Genomic DNA, 19,161 nt, shown 5'->3' with positions numbered 1-19,161 from the left:
TGCCAATTTTCATTATGAATTCATTCATTCAATACTATTTATTGAGCGCTTACTATGTGCAGAGCACTGTACTAAGCGCTTGGAATGTACAATTTGGCAACAGATAGAGACAGTCCCCGCCCAATGATGGGCTCACGGTCTAATGGATGTGGTGGAGGGGGAGGTGGGGCGGTGAAAAGAAGGCAGGGAATTTAGGAAGGGGGGCGTTTGGGAGAGGACAGACTTTGAAGGGCTAGTGAAAGGCCAAAAGCTACACTGTTTTAGTCGGTCATTCAGTCAGTAGTATCTATTGAGCCCCTCTTGTGTGGGGCACTGTACTAAAGGCTTGGGAGACTACCAAGGACATAAAAGACAGGTTCACTTCCTTCAGGGAGCTCACAGGCTAATGAAGGTCTTTTAAATCCTGATTTTGAAAACTTTTGTCTTATCGGAACCCCCCCTCTCTGGAGAGGGGATACGATTTAGAGAGCAGGCAGGAGATCTGCTCTTGAGAAGCAGTATGGTCTAGTGGATACAGCACGGGCCTGGGAGTCAGAAGGACTTGGGTTCTAATCCCAGCCCTGCCACTTGTCTGCTGGGTAACCTTGGGCAAGTCACTTCACTTCTCTGTGCCTCAGTTACCTCATTTGGAAAATGAGGATCAAGCACGTGAGCACCATGTGGGACAGGGACTGTGTCCAACCTGATTAGCTTCTACCCCAGTGCTGAGAACAGTGCTTCACACATAGTAAGCGCTTAACAAATACCATCATCATTATAAGGAACAGCCTGGAAGGAAGGGAGAGAGTAGACGGGGATAACAAAGCAATGTGACAAGGTGAGAGAGGGACTGTGGGAAATTCAAACTTGATGAGTTCTGTTTTCCAACAGAAGAGTCGGCCACATCTTCATGGGATAGGGGGCCGCAGGAAAGAATTATAGGTTTGGAATAGTTGAAGCGGGTTGTGGGTTCGGGAGCCAGGAAGTGGGGAGTACAGGAGTTACCACTCAGAAGGGATGGAACGATCAATTATAAAGCATTATAAATTACTTATTCACTCATATTCATGTTTCTCTTCCTCCCTAGACTGCACGCTTGTTATAAGCAGGGAACGTGCCTGCTAATTCAGTTGTATTGTACTCTCCCAAGCGCTTAGTACAGTGCTCTGCAGATAGTAAGTGCTCAGTAAATACCACTGATTGATCGATTCCTCAACTATAGCAGAAGAGAATGAATTTGGAATGGCCAAAGTCACCCCCCGGTCAGTATTTCTGCCATCAGCGAGGTGGGGGCTCTATGAGGTTCAAGGCCGTCTGAGAAAAGTGCTACCACTGGGCAGAGCAGGGAGTGGAAAGAGGAGCTTGGAACCCTCAGCAACCAAAGGTCTGGAAGCCGGACTGGTTAACTGGGCTCCAGAGGGTTCCCACCCGTTCTGCAAACTGTGGTACCTTGGCAGCACTTTAAGGGGTGATAGTTTGGGGGTGAGCTCCTAAATGGCACTCTAAATAGCACTCTTACCCTGGCTCTTTCCTTCTGAGGGTATCCTGGAGATACCTCTTGGCATCTGTTCTCTTTCAAGCAGCTCCGTCAGTCGGTCAGTGGTATCTATCAAGTGCTTACTGTGTGCAGAGCACTGTACTAAGCATTTGGGGGAGAGTACAATCCAATAAAGTTGGTTGACACGATCTCCTCCCTCAAGGAGTGTACAGTCTTAGTGACTCCACGAGTTAATTGGGCTAGAAAAGGTACAAAGTGATACTCGGACTGCCTCAGCCACCAGTTTCCTGCGTCAAGCAGAAGCCCGTACCATTGACTTCAAAGCCCTCTGTAAGCTTTTTCCATCTTATGTAACAATAATACCTGTAGTGTTTGTTAAGCGCTTACTGTGTGCTTACTGGGGTGAATACGAGCAAATTGGGTTGGACACAGTCCCTGATCCACATGGGCTGACAGTTTTAATTCCCATTTTACAGATGAGATAACTGAGGCCCAGAGAAGTGAAGTGACTTGCTCAAGGTTACCCAGCAGACAAGTGGCAGAGCCAGGTCCTTCTGACTCCCAGGCCTGTGTACTATCTATGGGGCCACTCTGCTTCAGCTCTCGTCACCCGCTTCGCCCTACCTCACAATCTTCATTCCTCCCAGCTCACCATCTCACTGTGTCTTGCTCCCTTCTCTCCTACCTCCTACTCCTTGCTCTCATCCTATCCCCGGCCTGGAGCTCCCTCTCACTTCAAGTAATTACGGTATCGTTAAAGTGCTTGCTATGTGCCAGCACTGTTCTAGCACTGGGGTAGAGACAGCCAGGTTGGACACAGTCCCTCCACCACCTGGAGCTCGCAGCCTAAGCAGGAGGGAGATCGGGTATTGAATCCCCATTTTACAGATAAGGAAATTGAGGCACAGTGAAGTGACTTATCTAAGGTCACAGAGCAGGTGAGTGGCAGAGCTGGGGTTAGATCTGAGGTCTTCTGATTCCCAGGCCCGTGCTCTTTCTCCTAGGCCAAGCTGCTCCTCCAGACCACCAGACCATAGCTTTTCCCAGCTTCAAAGCCCTCCTAAAATTCCACACCTTCTAGGACGCCTCTACTGACACTAATTTCCACCACACCAAAATATCTCATTCCCATCAATCTCAATCATTAGTGTTTATTGTGTGCTTCCTGTGTGCACTGTATTATGCGCTTGGGAGAGTAGAGTAAAACAGTTGATAGATACATTCCCTGCCCACAAGGAGTTTACAATATAGAGAGGGAGACAGACATTTAAAGATATTTCAGATACGTACGTAAGCGCTCTGAGGGTGAGGCAAATAGGTGCATAGCTGACACTGAAGAGAGAGGGAGTGGAGAAAATGAGGACTTAGTCAGAGAAGGCCGCTTAGAGGAGATGTGATTTAGTAAGGCCAGCCTTCTGGTCCTTTTCTTCGCAACTTTCCAGTTAGAACAATCAACACTTTCCCACATTTACAAGTGAACACTTGTTACTTTCATATGTATTGTTTTTGTGGTTATTAACACAATTGACCATTCTGACATTTTGGTACTGGTTTTGATTTTACAACACGAGTTCCATTGGGTTCCACCATAGCCCAGCAGAAATCACTTCCTCTCACAGTGATTTCCGCGCCCGGTAAGGTACCCTGCCCCCACCCTGTTTCTTCCAGACCTTCCCAGTTCCCCTTGACCTTCCTATTCCCCCTCTCTGAATCCCAAACCCATCCCCCTGCCTCGCCTGTATTCCATTTCTCTTTTACCATTCGTTTCCTTAACAGTTGCAACCATTGCTGGGTTCCAATGGGGGAATCTCACTGCTCCTGCCTCCGCCACCTGCTTCCACCGCTTGTGGTTTCTGCCTTTTGGGGCTGCAAATCCGGCAGCCAGGATGGAGTGGGGCAGGATTGGGGGGAGGGCATGCAGTGCCAGGGGAAGATGATCAATCAATCAGTGGTATTTATTGAGCTCTTACCGGGTGCAGAGCAATGGGCTAAGCGGTCAGGAGAATACAGTACAGCGAGTTGGTGGACTCCATCCCTGCCCACGAGGAGCTTACAGTCTACAGGATGAGGAAGGGGAAGGCGAAGGAGGAAGGGACTCCCAAGATAGCCTCCTGGGCAGCCCTGGAGCGGTGGGGGAAGGAAGGAAGGAGGCTGCAGCTAGGGAAGGGCCTGACCTGACCGTTGAAGTTAGAAAATGAAAAAAATTCCCAAAGTGGTGAGCGGGGATGGGAGAAGCCGCAGCGATGGAGATCCGATTCCCCTTTTATAACATTTTCTGTGAGAAAATATGGTTTTGAGTTAAGCCCTCGACATCAGACACAGTTTTCAGGAACTAAGTATTCTTTCAGTCCAAGGACTCTTCTATAGCAAAATATAGACTGGTGATATACCTCCATCCACATGGGCTTTTTATTTATTCACTTCTTTATTCATCTACTTCATCCTATTTTTTTGTTACTACCAGTTGGAGCCCAATTTTCCCTCTTTCTCCCACTGTCTATGTATAATTTGTGTTTGCCTTTCTCCCTGATTAGATTGTGAGCTCCTTGAGGGAACCTTTGTACTTGCCCAAGCTGCCAGTACAGTGCCCCACGCAGAGTAGGTACTCAATAGATAGTAGTGAGTGAATGATTGACTAAAACAATGTTATTTCTCAAGCCGTTGAATTTTTTGATAGATTAAAGAGACAGGTAACATTTCTGGCTCTTTTGAAAATTGGTTTTGATGTTTTGTCCTCTGAAGCAGTCTCATATGACATCAATCTATGAGTGGATTAAATACAGGTTTGTTGGATGGATAGGAAAAAAAATCCCTGAATTAAAATTTACCCATGTAAATCCACTCGTATGGATTTACCTTTTTACCCCTTTTTATGGTATTTGTTAAACACTTACTATGTGCCAGACATTGTAATAAGCATGGGATAGGTGCAAAATAGATTGGATGCAGTCCCTGTCCCACATTGGACTCACAAAATAATCAGGTTGGACACAATCCCTATCCCTCAATGGGCTCATAGTCTTAGTCCCCATTTTGTAGATGAGGGAACTGAGGCACAGTTAAATGACTTGTCCTAGGCCATGCAGCAGACAAGTGTCGGAGCCAGGATTAAGACTCAGGTCCTCTAACTCCCAGGCTTGTGCTCTGCTGCTTATCCTTTCTAGGGGACCACATTCCAGTCAAGTCCTTGTTTGTTCAGGAAGAATGTGATTCTGTTTTTCCCAGTTAATGTAAATTGGGATGGATTGGGTGCAAAGGTAGGACAAGAAAATGGGAATAAGGCTGATGGAGTACCTTGAAGTCAGTGGTCCAGAAATTCTGGTTTTCTACAAAAAGTAGTGAAGAGATCAGGTGTTGAGGCAGAGTGCAATGTGTCATGATCACTGTTTTACAGTGATAATCCATGCAGCTATAGGTAAGGTATATTAAAGAGTGAAAAAGCTGAAGCCAGGGACACCATTGAGGAGACTGTTTTAGTAAGTGATCTCGGGACCAGGGCTCATCCATCCTACCTGATGGGAGAATCCATTGTCATGATCAGTTAAAAAAAAAAAAAAAAGACAGCCTTGGATGTTGGTGAAATTTAGGAAGATTTAAAAAAAAATGTGGTATTGGTCGAACTCTTTTACTAAGCACTGGAGTAGATACAAGAACATCTGGTTCTCCATGGGGCTTACAGTCTAAGTAGGAGGGAAAACAGGTATTAAATCCCCATTTTGCAGATGAGGGAACTGAGGCCCAGAAAAGTTCAGTGACTTGCCCAGGATCACCCAGCAGACACGTGGCGGAGCTGGGATTAAAGCCCAGGTCCTCTGACTCCCAGGCACATGCTCTTTCCACTAGGCCATACTGCTTCCCTGATAACTAAAAGCAGCATGGCATAGAGAGGCAGTGTTTTGTAGTGGTTACAGCATGGCCCTGGGAATCGGAAGATCATAAATTCTAATCCCGACTCCACCGCTTGTCTGTTGTGTGACTTTGGGCAAGACACTTCACTTCTCTGGGCCTCGGTGACCTCATCTGTGAAATGAGGATTAAGACTGTGAGCCCCACGTGGGACAACCTGACTACTCTGTATCTACCTCAACACTTAGAACAGTGCGTGGCACATAGTAAGAGCTTAACAAATACCATTCTTCTAGGCTGTAAACTGGTTATGGGCAGGGATTATATCTCTTTATTGCTGAATTGTACTTTCCAAGTGCTTAGTACAGTGCTCTGCACTCAGTAAGCCCTCAGTAAATACAGTTGAATGAATGAACTAGAACAAATCTACAGTAGTCACTGTTCGAAAGCCTAGGCTATGTTAAGATCCTTGCTACTGAGTACTCTGGTTTGTGAAGAGCTAGTCATGCCAGATGAATTTTTTTCCTATTGAATGCCAGACCGTGTAAACAATGGGGAAAACAAGCAAAATAATCTGCTTATTTTCCACTTTTCCAGGACTGTCTCCTGTCCCTCTGTCCCCACCATCTCTTTCCCTAATGACACAGCCACAGACTTCATCAGCAAAATTTAAACCATAAGGCATGGTCTCCCTAAAATCTCCCCTGCTCCTCTCCAATTCCCCCTCCTACCTCCTCCTCTCTCTTCCACTCTCTCCGTATTCCCTGCAGTAACCCGAGGTAAAATCTCTCGCCTCCTCTCTAAATTTACCCCCTCCCACTCTGACCCCATCCCTTCATACCTCTTTAAAACACTCGCCCCACCCTTCTTCCCTCCTTGACGGCTATCCTCCATGGTTGACTCTCCAACAGCTTCTTCTCCACTGCTTTCAAACATGTGTATGTATTCCCTATCCCATTCAGTTATCGCCCCATCTCCCTCCTCCCATTTCTCTCCAAACTTCTTGAGAGAGTTGTTTATGCCTGCTGTCTCCACTTCCTCTCCTCCAATTCTCTACTAGATCCCCTCCAGTCTGACTTCTGCCCCCTGAGCTCCCCAGAAACAGCCCTCTTTAAGGTAGCCAGGGACCTTCTTCTTGCCACATCTGTTGGCCTTTACTCCATCCTAATCCTCCTAGACCTCTCAGCTACCTCTGTCACTGTAGACCACCCCCTTCTTCTTGAAACTTTATCCGTCCTTGGATTCACCAACACTGTCCTCTGTTCTCTTCCTATTTCTCTGACCGCTCCTTCTCAGTTTTGTTTGCTGGCTCCTCTTCTGCCTCCTACCCTCGGACAGTAGGGGCCCTTCAAGGCTCAGTTCTAGGCCCCCTTCTCATCTCCCTCTGCTCCCCACTCCCTTGGAGAAAGCATTCGCTCCCATGGCTTCAATATGCAGATGATTCCCAAATCCATAGAACCAGTCTTGATCTCTCTCATTTCTTCCTGCCTCCAAGACATATCTACTTGGATGTCCTGCTGACACCTCAAATTAAACATGTCCAAAATGGAGTTCCTTACTTTATCACCCAAATTCTGTCCTCCCCTTTCTTTCCCATCACTGTAGACAACGCCACTATCCTCCCTATCTCCCAAGCCCGTAACCTTGGCATTGTCCTCAGCTAATTTCTCTGATTCTACCCACATATTCATCCTCTCACCAAATCCTGCCATTTCACACTATTGCTAAAATCCTCCTTTTCTTCCTAACTGCAGTGATGCCGATCCAAGCTTTACTCCTATCCCGACTTGACTACTGCATCTCCCTCCCTTGCTGACCTCCTGGCCTCCTTTCTCTCCCCGCCTCCAATCCATACATACTTCACTCTGCTGCACGGATCATTTATCAACAAAAACATTCAGTTCATGTCTCCCCACTCGTCAAGAACCTCCAGTGACTGCCCACCCACCTCTGCAACAAACACAAACTCCTTCCCAGTGACTTTAAATCACTCAATCAGCTTGCCCCATTCTACCTCACCTCACTGATTTACTACAGCCTCTGATCTTCTAGCATCAGTTTATACACTGGGCACCGATCTCAGCTTCCTTGCCGCCAATCCCTTTCCCTCATCCTCACCCTAGCCTGGAATTACCTCCCCCTCCTTATATGCCAGACCGCCACTCTCTCCACCTTCAAAGCATTATTGAGGCCTTCTCCAAGACGCCTTTCTCAATTAAATCCTCTTTTCCCCAGCTCACTCTCCTTCTGCATTTGGATCTGTGACCTTTGGACATTTGATATTCACCCCAGCCCCATAGCACTAATGTTCATATCTTCAAATTGTATGTTATAAATGATTTATTCATCTTAATGCCTGTCTCCCCCTCTGACTGTCAGCTTGTTATGGGCAGGGAACGTATCTGCTAATTCTGTTGTACTATACTCTCCTAAGTGCTTAATACAGTTTTCTGCACATTGTAAACACTCAATAAATACCTCTGATTGACTGGTGTTTGCAGTACATTAATGGAACTTAGAAAGGCCGAGAGTGGTTACTGAGGGGACGTGACCAGAGCAATGGAAATTAGATGGAGAATACACCCCGGGGAAAGCGCAGTGCTATTAGAATCGAATTGTACTCTACCAAGCGCTTAGCGCAGTGGTACTAAGTGCTCATTAAATACTATTTATGATGATGATAATTAGAGGAGATTTCAGGGAAACAGATGATCAGGTGATTTACCTTGTTGAATCAGGATTTGGTTTCGAGTGAGCCAGGCTGAATAGGATGCATATTAAAATCACCACAATAACAGGTGGATTGGATACAGGCATCGTTGCTCCGATAACATCGTGTTTTTCCGTTTGCGTTCGCCACCAGTTGAAAGCGCTATGGATTGCCTGCTCGAGTTATCTACGGGTGCCGACGGTGCGGAGACATCTTCAACCCATTCGGGCTTCGACTCAATCGCGGCGTCTCTTGCTTTCGGGAACCAACGGAGCGTCGCGGGAGAGGAAGCGATGGGAGAAGAGGCTTCTGAAGAGGAACAGGCCTTCCCTCCCGATATGCGGCTAACAGAAGATGTGGATTCCTTGATAGAAATGGCTTTTGAGAAATGGACTCGGTCTCAAGCGGCCGCTGAGGCGTCCCTGCCTCTGAGGCACATCGGTAGTCCCGGAGGCTCCTCGGGGTTGGCCGAGGCGGCGGAGTCCACTTCCTCCGACAGTGCCCCACTCCCCTTACAGAAAATGGAGGCGGACCCAGGGCATGTTGAAACATCTCCCTGTATGCCAAGCCACTGTAAGCCAGCTCCCAGTGCGGGTTGGGGGCCCAAGTGGTTGGGCGGCAGGCCCTCCCCGGGCTACGTGACTATGGGGGTGAACGCGGAGCAGGCCCGCGTGAGTCGGACCTGGGAAATTCTGGACCAGCAGGAGAGTAGACAGCGGGCCGGCGAGCAATCGACTTGGGTTCCCAAGTTATTTTCAGCTCCTAAGGAGTTCAACCGCAAGTCTCAGAGGCATTCTGATGGGATACAGGCACAGCAAAGACGAGAGTGCCGTTTCGGTAGCCCTCGGCCACCGTCACTGCTGTCACCAGCTTGGAATCCAATGGCCCCTTCGTTTATACCCAGGTTCTACACGCCAGTGGCAGCTAGCCCTAGGTATTGGAGACCTGCGTCAGACTACCGCGCCCTGGGGAAAGGCTGGGCGTATTCCCCCCCGGGTATTCCCAGTGCCTGGGAGCAGAACACTTCTCTGTCGAAGGTATGGAGAAATCAAGATGGCAACTTTTATCACGTTCATGAACCTACTGTATCTCATACTGGGAGAACAGAGACACCTTTTGTAGGCCAAACACTTGTTCTTCTCAGAGGGGTTCCAGGATCAGGAAAAACTTTTATGGCAAGGTACAATATTTCTCTTCTCAAAGTATACCGATCCGTTAATATCAGATCTGTTGTTTAAATCATATGAATCCCAAATGTATTTTGGTAGTGGCCGGTCCTGTCTTAATTGACATAAGATCTCTGGTTAACCTTGATACTGTCCTCTTCTTTTCTACCTGTATCCCCACTCTGGCATTAAGTAGAGCTCGAAATCTCCCTTGGACTAGTTAATATCTTTTCTCCAAAGAGTTCCAGGTGCTGTCCTTGCACTCCCCTGTGGGATCCCTAGAGGTAGGTGTGTTGAGTTGAACCCGCCGATATTTCCTAGCCTTTTGTTTCGCGCTCAGTAAATATAAGAAAGTTAGGGAACTCCTCCAATAGAAGGCTGCTGGTGCAGTGTTTTTGATAAAATAATGCTTATTCCCAAATGCAGTCATAAAAATAATAATCCTGGTATGTTAAGTGCTTACAATGTGCCAGGCACTGTTCTAAGGGCTGGGGTGGATACAAGCAAATGGGCTTGGACGCGGTCCCTGTCCCAAGTGGGGCTCACAATCTCAACCCCCATTTTACAGATGAGGTGATTGAGGCACAGAGAAGTGAAGTGATTTGCCAAAGGTCACACAGCAGACAAGTGGCAGAGCCCGGGTTAGAACCCGTGACTCTCTGACTCCCAGGCCTGTGCTCCATCCACTCCGCCATGCTGCTTCTCACTACACCACGGTGCTTCTCATGGCAGGACACAGCCCTTGTCATCTGCCCCCACTCCTAACTTTCTCCACTGGCCCCATACCCTCTGTGGCCGTCTTCATCCACCCAGTCACTCCCTAGGTCAGGCTCTGTCTAGTACATCTGCTCTTCTCTTCTTCCTATTTTCTCCGCTCCCTTTCAGCATTATGAGGCTTGCTGTCCTGGGGTTTTTTTATTGGCTTGAATTATCTTCCTTTTTCGCTTGGTTTTCCCCTTTACCTTTCACTTCTTGGTCTTTCTTGTTTGTCTTCCCTGCCTCTTGAGTAACTCCCACCTTCTGTTCTCCCAATCAATCAATAAATCAATCAATTGTATTTATATAGTTATGTATTTATTTTTTAATGGGGGTTCACACGCAAAGACAAACTTCATTTCCACGGGCCTGTTTTTTTTTTCATTTTTAATTGAATTTGTTAAGTGTTTACTAAGGGCCAGGCACTGTACTGAGTGCTGAGGTGGATTCGAGCTAATCAGGTCGAACACAGTCTACGACCCATGTGGGGCTCACAGTCTTAATCCCCATTTTACAGATGAGGGACTGAGAACCCAGGTCCTCTGACTCCCAGGCCTGTGCTCTTTCCACTAGGCCACGCTGCTTCTCTTTATAGAGCGCTTACTTTGTGCTGAGCACTGTACTAAGTGAGCATGGCATAATGGATAGAGCACGGGTCTGGGAGTCAGAAGGTCATGGGTTCTAATGCGGGCTCCGCCACCTGTCTTTGTGACCTTGGGGAAGTCACTTTACTTCTCTGTGCCTAAGTTATCTCATCTGTAAAATGAAAATTGAGACTGTGAGCCCCACATGGGACAGGGACTGTGTCCAGCCCTGTTTGCTTCTATTGTCTGGCACACAATAACACGGTTATTATTTCAGTGTCTGTCTCCCAGGCTACAATACAAGCTCCTTGTGAGCAGGGAACATATCTACCAACTCTCCCAAGCACATAGTACTCTGCACACAGTAAGGGCTCAGTAAATACCATTGCTGCCACCACCCAGGCGCCTCACGCCCATCTGCCGACTCTCTTATATTGCACACCGCTTCCCTCCACATCAGCTCAGCCTTCACATCAGCTCAGACTTCACGTCACCTGTCTTCTTGTCACCTGTCTTCACATCACCTCGTTTTTCACATCACATCACCTCAGTCACAGCTGATGAGACACTTTTTCCTTTCTGCAGCTCCTCGCCGTTACTCCTCTCAGTTCTTTTCTGCTTTCCTGCTCTCTTCTTTTTCCAAGGGCCGGACCAGTGGCTCCTCCTGACTGATGCAGCAGAACACCCAAAGAAACCACGTGATGGTTGCCCTCCTGGGCATCTATCTTCATAGGAGCTGGCAGTCCGATTCCCCTACTTTCCCTCTCTTCACCTCTGACTTTTCCCCAAGTGGCCCATGAATTTAAGAACATAAAAAGGGCCATCTTTGGGCCAGGCCAACAATCCATCAATCCCAATGTTTTGGCTCTGACGGTGGTAACAGGAGGCTTGGAGGAGCTGAGGGATGGTTGCCTTTTTTGGCAGTCATTCTAATATTTAGGGGCGAACCGTTCAACATCTCTAACTCTTCCTCTCTATATCCTGAGTTTTCTCTCTAGTAAACTAGTCTCCATAAATGTATTCAAAACTCTTTAACCTTGTGATCATTCACCATCCCCATTCTTTCCTCTTCCCTATGTTCTCATCTGGATTTTGGGAATCCCGAGCACTCTTAAGGAGAGCAAGGAATCCTGACAAGGCTCAGGTTTTTTTCCTTTGCAATCAGTCCATCATATTTATGAATGCCTACTGTGTGCAGATCACTGTACTAAGTGCTTGGGAGGGTACAGTATAACAGTTGGTAGACAGGGATGCAGAGACAGGAAAAGAGCATGGCCTAGTGGAAAGACTGTGGGCATGGGAGTCAGGAGACATGGATTCTAATCCTGCTGGGCCTGCCACTTACTTCCTGCATGAGATTGGGCAACTTCTATGTGCCTCAGTTTCCTTATCTGTAAAAGGGGGATTTAATATCTATTCTCCCTTCCCCTTAGAATGTGACTGTGTCCAACCTGATTATCTTGTATCTCTCTAGCATTGTGGGTAGTAAAGTGTAAGGTACACAGTAAATACTTAATAAATACTATTCTTCTTCTTATTATTGAAGGAACCCTTTGGGAGAGAACTCCTGGCCTAGAGAATAGATCACAGGCTTTGGAGTCAGAAGGACCTGGGTTCTAATCCTGCCTCCGCCTCTTGTCTGCCGTTTGACCTTAGGCAAGTCACGTAACGTCTTTGTGCCTGAGTTGCCTCATCCGTAAAATGGGGATGAAGACTTTGAGCCTCATGTGGGACATGGAATGGGTCCAGATCGATTCGCTTGTATATCTACCGCGGTGCTTAGAACGGTGCCTGGCACACAGTCAGCGCTTATCAAATACCATATAAACCCCTCCAAAACAAAAACCCTAGAATTCAGACCACCCCTTCAGTAGTTGCCACCCCAACTCGGCTTTGATAGTGTCCCCCTTCAGGCTTGCAGCCCTCCTGGATATCTCCTCAGGCCTGGGGCTTCCTAGCTAGGAGAGAGGAGCCCAAGCATATCTGCTTCCCCAAAATATGTCTCCAGTCCTCTTAAACCTGCTTAGCTTCCCCACTTAATCAACAGGTGACCAGGTTTAAGATTACAGGAGGATTTAGCCTAATGCAATCACTTAAGAGGTAACTTTTTCTTGGCAAATAGGCAAACCAAACCCAATCAGAACCCCCTAGTTCTTAGAGCAGAGGTACAGTTTAGGGCCTCCTCCCACCTCTTTACATTTCTTAAGAAGTCCTTGGTCCTTTTTGTTTGCAACCTCCAGCTCTTCTGTCAATGCTCAGTTTCCATTCTCTGCATCTTTCGGAGCAGAGGCAGATGAGAGCTGCTATCTGAGCCCGAATCCAACCCAAGAAAAAACATCTTTTTGCTCTTCTTTTTCGTACCATATTTCTTCCGTCTCCTGGCACCCCTCCCACCCCCACCTTTTTGATAGGCTCTCCCTGAATCCAAGCCTGCCTTTCCTCCTGGCAGCTTCTCTTGGAACCACATTTGCCCTTGGGAGAGGGAGATAAGTAACCCAAAAAAACAAACCCTCCTGCTGGCTTTTGTCCCAGATTAGCTGGCTCCACCACCTCCTATCTCTAGGGAGTTTTTTTGTAACAATTAACTCTAGAAAGCTGGTCGCTCTTGGGGACTTCTGTGTTTCTGGTCTCCTCAGTCTATCTGGGCCAAGGCATTTCATCAATCATTCCCAAACTACTGATATTCTCGAGCTGCCCCACTTCCTGGGGGAGCAAATTGCTCATGGTCACCTCTGCTTTTATTCATTTTCAACCCACTGATAAACCTCTTGTCTCAAAGGATGTGGAATTTGGTCAGCACGTGACGTTTTTCATTCGATCACTGGTATTTATTGAGCGGTTCATTCATTCAATCGTATTTATTGAGCGGATGCTCTGTGCAGAGCACTGTACTAAGCACTTGGGAAACTACAATAAAGTGACATTCCCTGCCCACGGTGAGCTTACAGTCTAAGGGGAGAGAGGCAGACATCAATACAAAAAAGTACAATTACAGATATGTACATATGTGTTGTGGGGCTGACGGGGGAGGAGAGCAAAGAGTCAGGGTGACGCAGAAGGGAATGGGAGATGAGGAAAAGTGGAGCTTAGTCTGGGAGGGCCTCTTGGAGGAGTTGTGCCTTCAATAAGGCTTTGAAGAAGGGGGAGAGTAATTGTCTGTTGGATTAGAGGAGGGAGGCTGTTCCAGACCTGAGGTAGGATGTGGGCTAGGGGTCGGCGGGGAGACAGGCAAGATCGAGGCACAGTGAGAAGCTTAGCACTAGAGGAACCAAGTGTGTGGGTTGGGTTGTAGAAAGAGAAAAGCGAGATGAGGTAAGAAGGGGCAAGGTGATGGACTGCTTTAAAGCCAATAGTGAATAGTTTTTGATTGATATGAAAGTGGATGGGCAACTGGAGGTTTTTGAGGTGGGGAGGGTGACGTCCTAAACGCTTTGTAGAAAAATGATCTGGGCAGCAGAATGAAGTATGGACTGCAGTGGGGAGAGATAGGAGGTAGGAAGGTCAGCAAGGAGCCTGATGCAGTAATCCAGGCGGGATAGTTTGAGTGATTGTATTAACACGGTAGCAGTTTGGAAGGAGAGGAAAGGGCCGATTTTAGCGATGTTGTGAAGGTGGGCCCAACAGGAGTTGGTAACGGATTGAATATGTGGGTTGAATGAGAGAGAGGAGTCAATGATCATGTCTAGGATATGGGCTTGTGAGACAGGAAAGTTGGTGGTGCCGTCTACGGTGATGGGAAAGTCAGGGGGAGGGCAGGGTTTGGGTGGGAAGATAAGGAGCTCTGTTTTGGACATGATAATAATATCGGTATTTGCGGAACACCGGACTAAGCTCTTGGGAGGTTATAGTACAGTGGAGTTAGTAGACATGATCTCTGACCTCAAGGAGTTTTGGTTTTTTTATGGTATCTGCTAAGCGCTTACTATGTGCCAGGTGCTGTACTAAGCGCTGGGGTAGATAGAAGCTAATCTGGTTGGACACAGTCCATGCTGGGGCTCACAGTCTTAAACCCATTTTACAGATAAGGTAGTTGAGGCACAGAGAAGTGAAATGATCTGCCCAAGGTCCCGCAGCAGACAAGTGGCAGATCTGGGATTAGAACCCAGATCTTTCTGAGTCCCAGGGCCGTGCTCTATCCACAAGGCCATGCTACTTCTCAATCTAGTTTGCGATCTAGTGCTTGCCCTGGACACCCCCCCCCCCATCATGATTAATTATGTAGATTTCAGTCAAGTTCTCTCTGAGTGTTATCTTTCTAGTTCTGAGTCTTTTAGCCTACCCTTAACGGGAATCTTCTCCTTTCCTCTTTGCTCTTTCTTAAGCCTTCTTAAACTTCTGAAATGGCCATCCAGCACTGGATGCAGTATTTCAAATGTGGGCCTGCAGCGGTTTCACAGCATAGCCAAACCGTGTCTCTTATTTTTCCTTCTACCCTTCCTATTGAGGCTGATATTCGACTGGCCTTTTTGGCTACTGCCGCGTGTTGGACCAATGATTTGAAAGACCAATGTACTGGGGCTCTGACATCTTCTTCCCAAGTCAAGATTGATAGCCCTGAGTCTGTAGTTGCAAACTAACCTCTTGGATGATTTTTCTTTTAGGTGCATTGCTCAGATCGATACTTATCTGCCGTTTTTCAGCCCACTCACCCACTTAGCTTTTTGAAGTTTAACTGCAGTTCATCCTTCTATTCATGGCATTTCGTCACCTAGAAGAGTTTAGTAGCATGTGCAATTTTTTTTTAATGGTATTTCTTAAGTGCTTACTATGTGCCAGGCACTGGACTAAGCACTGGGGTGGATACAAGAAAATCAGGATAGACACAGTCCGTACCCCATTTGGGCCTCACAGTCTTAATCCCCATTTTACAGATGAGGTAATGGAGGTACAGAGAAGTTAAGGTATTTGCCCAGGGTGACCCAGCAGAGAATTGGAGTCAGGATTAGAATAATAATAATAATAATGGTATTTGTTAAGCACATACTATGTGCCAAGCACTGTTCTAAGCACTGAGGTAGATACAAGGTATTCAGGTTGTCCCACGTGGGGCGCACATTCTTAATCCCCATTTTACAGATGAGGTAACTGAAGCACAGAGAAGTTAAATGACTTGTCCAAGTTCACACAGCAGACAAATGGCGAAGCCAGGGTTAGAACCCATGGCCCCTTACTCCCAAGCCTGTGCCCTTTCCACTTAGCCACACTGCTTCTCGTTAGATCCCACGTCCTTCAGACTCCCAGGCCTGTGCTCTATCAACTAGGTCATAGGTTCTCTCCCAAAGTATTCCTTTAACTAACAATAATAATAATAGTATTTGAGAAGGGCTTACTATGTACCAAGCCCTGGGGACTCACAGCCTTAATCCCCATTATACAGTTGAGGTAACGGAGGCACAGGGAAATTAAATGTCTTGTCCAAGGTCACACAGCAGGCAAACTGCGGAGCAGGAATTACAAACTCGGTCCTTCTGACTCCCTGTGTGCACTTTTCACCAGGCCATGCTGCTTCTCTGGGAGAAGTGAATTTGGGAGAGCTCACTACACACTCCTTCTTCCAGATCATTTATTAAAACAGTAGTATAGGAAGAAACATGGCCTAGTGGAAGGAGCATGGACTCGGGAGTCAGGAGACCTGGGTTCTGATTCTGGTTCTGCCACTTGTCTGCTGTTTGACCTTCACTTCTCTGTGCCTCAGTTTGCTCATCTGCAAAATGGGGGTTAAGACAGTGAACCCCATGTGGGACACAGACTTTGTCCAACTTGTATCTACTCCTGCTCTTAATACAGTGCTGGCGCATAATAAGTGCTTAGCAAATACTTTCTGAGAAGTCACATGCCGAAAGAGCATGTCGTTTAGAAATATCTTTCCGTTCTCTGTGGAGAGAGTCAGTTGGTTTTTTTTTTCCATTGTATCTGTTAAGTGCTTATTATGTTGCCGGCACTGTATTAAGCACTGGGGTAGATACAAGCTAATAAGGTTGGACACAATCCCCGCCCCATATGGGGCTCACAGTCTTAATCCCCATTTTTTACAAATGAGGAAACTGAGGCAACAGATAAGGGAAATGACTCACCCAAGGTCCCACAGCAAACAAGTGGCAGAGCCAGGATTAGTAGCCAGGTCCTTCTGACTCCCAGTCCTGGGCTCTATCCAGGCGCCACTGCTTCTCATGATCATTAATAGTTTCTCATATTTGTTAATAGGTTGCCCCCGGTCTCCTGTTTAAAGCAGGGCCATTTTCCCCAGCTTGCTTTAGCCTCCCCAGGAATGTTTTACAGTTACATTATATCTTTTAAGAAAGAGGCAAAATAATTTTTTATGCTCCGGACCTTTTCCAGGGCACTGCTGGAGGATAATCCAGGCGGAGTCATCCTTAACACAGATGAGTACTTTAACAAAAATGGGCATTTCCTGTATGATGTCAGCCGCTTGAGAGAAGCCCATGGGTGGAACCAGAAGCGAGGTAAGGACTACCCTGAGAAACTACCGGTGGCTCGTGGTTATTGGGAGACTTTTAAATTAAAAAGATTCATGGTCCTTTTGGGTTTTTTACCCAGTTGAAAACTTTTCATGAAGCCCTGAAATAAGGGCAGTTTCAGCAACAAAAAGTGTGCAGTCCTTAAGACTAACTTTCCTAGTCCTCGGAGGACAGAGGGAGGTCCTCGGGTGCCTGGTCTGCCCCACAGTAGGAAGGTTCTGCATGGGGGTTGACTTGGTGACTAAATCAGAGGCTGGGTTTTCTCTGGGACTACCTGAAATACAGCAGATGCTGAATTATAGGGGAAACCTGGAGGGCAGTGGAGAGTCAGGGTGGCTGAGCAGAAAGAGTATGGGGCTGGAAGTCAGGAAGCCTAAGTTCTCACCCCGGTTCCGTTGAGTGACCTTGAGCAAGTCACTGAATCCGTCTAGGCCCCAGTTTCCTTGTCTTCTAAATGGGGATAAGACACCTACTCTCTCTGGCTCTTAGATGGTGAGCTCCTTGTTGGATGGGGACTGGAACTGATCTGATTAATCTACCTTAGTGCTTGGCATAGTGCTTGGTGTAGAATGAGCTTTTAATAAATAATAATTGTGGCATTTGTTAAGCGCTTATTATGTGCCAGACACTGTTCTAAGCATTGGAATAGATACAAGGTAATCAGGTTGGACACAATCCCTGTCCCACATGGGCTCACAGTCTTAATCCCCACTTTATAAATGAGGTAACCGAGGCACAGAATCTGGGTCCTTCTGACTCCCAGGTCTATGCTGTATCCACTAGGCCATGCTGCTTTTTTGCTTCTTTGCTTCCCGTCATCATGATCATCATTATTAGGCCTTTTCCTGAGCTCTTCGGTGTCCTCTAGTTTGGCCATCAGCTAAATCCATAAATCAGTTCTGCCTGAAACTCGGTGCTGCCTATGCAGTCTCCTTTTTGAGGGGCCAACATCTATTCATTTTTTGCATGTCGACACTGAATCCCCACTTTCCTGGACTACTTCTATCCGAAAATGCACTCCACAAAGTTCTCCTCTTGAAAATGCAGCCTTTAAGAATCCACTTCCATTATCAGAGGATATCCTCAAATAATGGGAAAGTTCGGTAATCCTGTCACATAATCTCTTATATTTTTTTTATGGTACTTGTTAAGTGCTTACTATGTACCAGGCACTGTTCTAAGCGCTGGACTAGATACCAAAGTAATCAGGTTGGACACAGTCAGTGTCCCCAGTGGAACTCAAAGCCTCAATCTCCATTTTAGATGAGGTAGCTGAGGCACAGAGAAGTGAAGTGACTTGCCCAAGGTCCCGTGGCAGACAAGTGGCAGAGTCTTGATAAGAACCCAGGTCCTTTTGACTCCCAGGCCCGTGCCTTATCAATTAGACCGTGCTCCTTCTCTTTGAGGCACTATTGTCCTTGAAGATAATTCCCCGATTATATCTACTTAAGGGTTTTTGGGGGGCATTTTCTTAGCGGAAAGAGCCCAGGACTGGGAGTCAGGAGATTTGGGTTCTAGTCCGAAGTCCACAATTTGCCTGCTTTGGGTGACCTTGGGCCGCTGTAGGTCCTTGGTCAAGTTGCTTAACTTCTCTGCACCTGTTACCCCTTCTGTGAAATGGGGAGACTGTGAGCCCCTTGGGGGACGGGGACTGTGTCCAATCCAGTTTGCTTGTATCCACCCCAGCTCTTAGTACTGTGCCTGGCACAGTAAGCACTTACTATTATTAAATCATTATATTATTATATTATTATTACATGATTATTATTAAATCAGAATAGTCAGGAATTTAAGTACAGTTTTCTGTTTTCCTCTGACCTTCCAAATTTGCAGACCCAGGAGGCAGATAAGTCTTCTCTGGTAGATATCGAGAAGCAGCACGGCCTAGTGGATGGAGCATGGGCCTGGAAGGCAGAATGACCTGGCTTCTAATCCCCACTCCACCTTGTGTCTGCTGAGTGACCGTGGGCAAGTCACTTCACTTCTCCATGCCTCAGTTACCTTGTTTGTAAAGTAAACCCCATGTGGGCTGTGTCCAACCTAATTAGCTTACATCTACCCTAGCGCTTAGTACAGTGCCTGGCGCATAGTAAGCTCTTAACAAAGGCCATTTAAAAAAACACACCAACAAAACCCCCCAAAA

At 46.9% G+C, this 19,161-nt stretch overlaps 1 protein-coding gene across 5 annotated transcripts in view; it reads left to right on the top strand.

Moving 5' to 3' along the window:
* The window catches only part of N4BP2 (NEDD4 binding protein 2), a 66,515-nt gene that overhangs the window by 10,756 nt on the left and 36,598 nt on the right, over positions 1-19,161 (top strand). For 4 of the 5 annotated variants that reach the window (XR_005661029.1, XM_029083166.2, XM_029083162.2 and 1 more), the window contains 2 exons: positions 8,187-9,213; positions 16,879-17,003. Coding sequence is in view for 4 of the 5 variants with exons in the window: in XM_029083166.2 (XP_028938999.1) it covers positions 8,187-9,213; positions 16,879-17,003 (1,152 nt within the window). In the remaining variant the exon portion in view is untranslated. Of the gene's footprint in view, positions 1-8,186; positions 9,214-16,878; positions 17,004-19,161 lie in introns of those variants that run through there. The other variant, XM_029083169.2, reaches the window with a different exon arrangement.

Source organism: Ornithorhynchus anatinus, chromosome 18 (assembly GCF_004115215.2).
Source record: "Ornithorhynchus anatinus isolate Pmale09 chromosome 18, mOrnAna1.pri.v4, whole genome shotgun sequence".
Taxonomy (NCBI): domain Eukaryota; kingdom Metazoa; phylum Chordata; class Mammalia; order Monotremata; family Ornithorhynchidae; genus Ornithorhynchus; species Ornithorhynchus anatinus.
The sequence above is the reverse complement of the archived record's forward strand: the minus strand, read 5'-3'. Positions and strand labels throughout refer to the sequence as shown.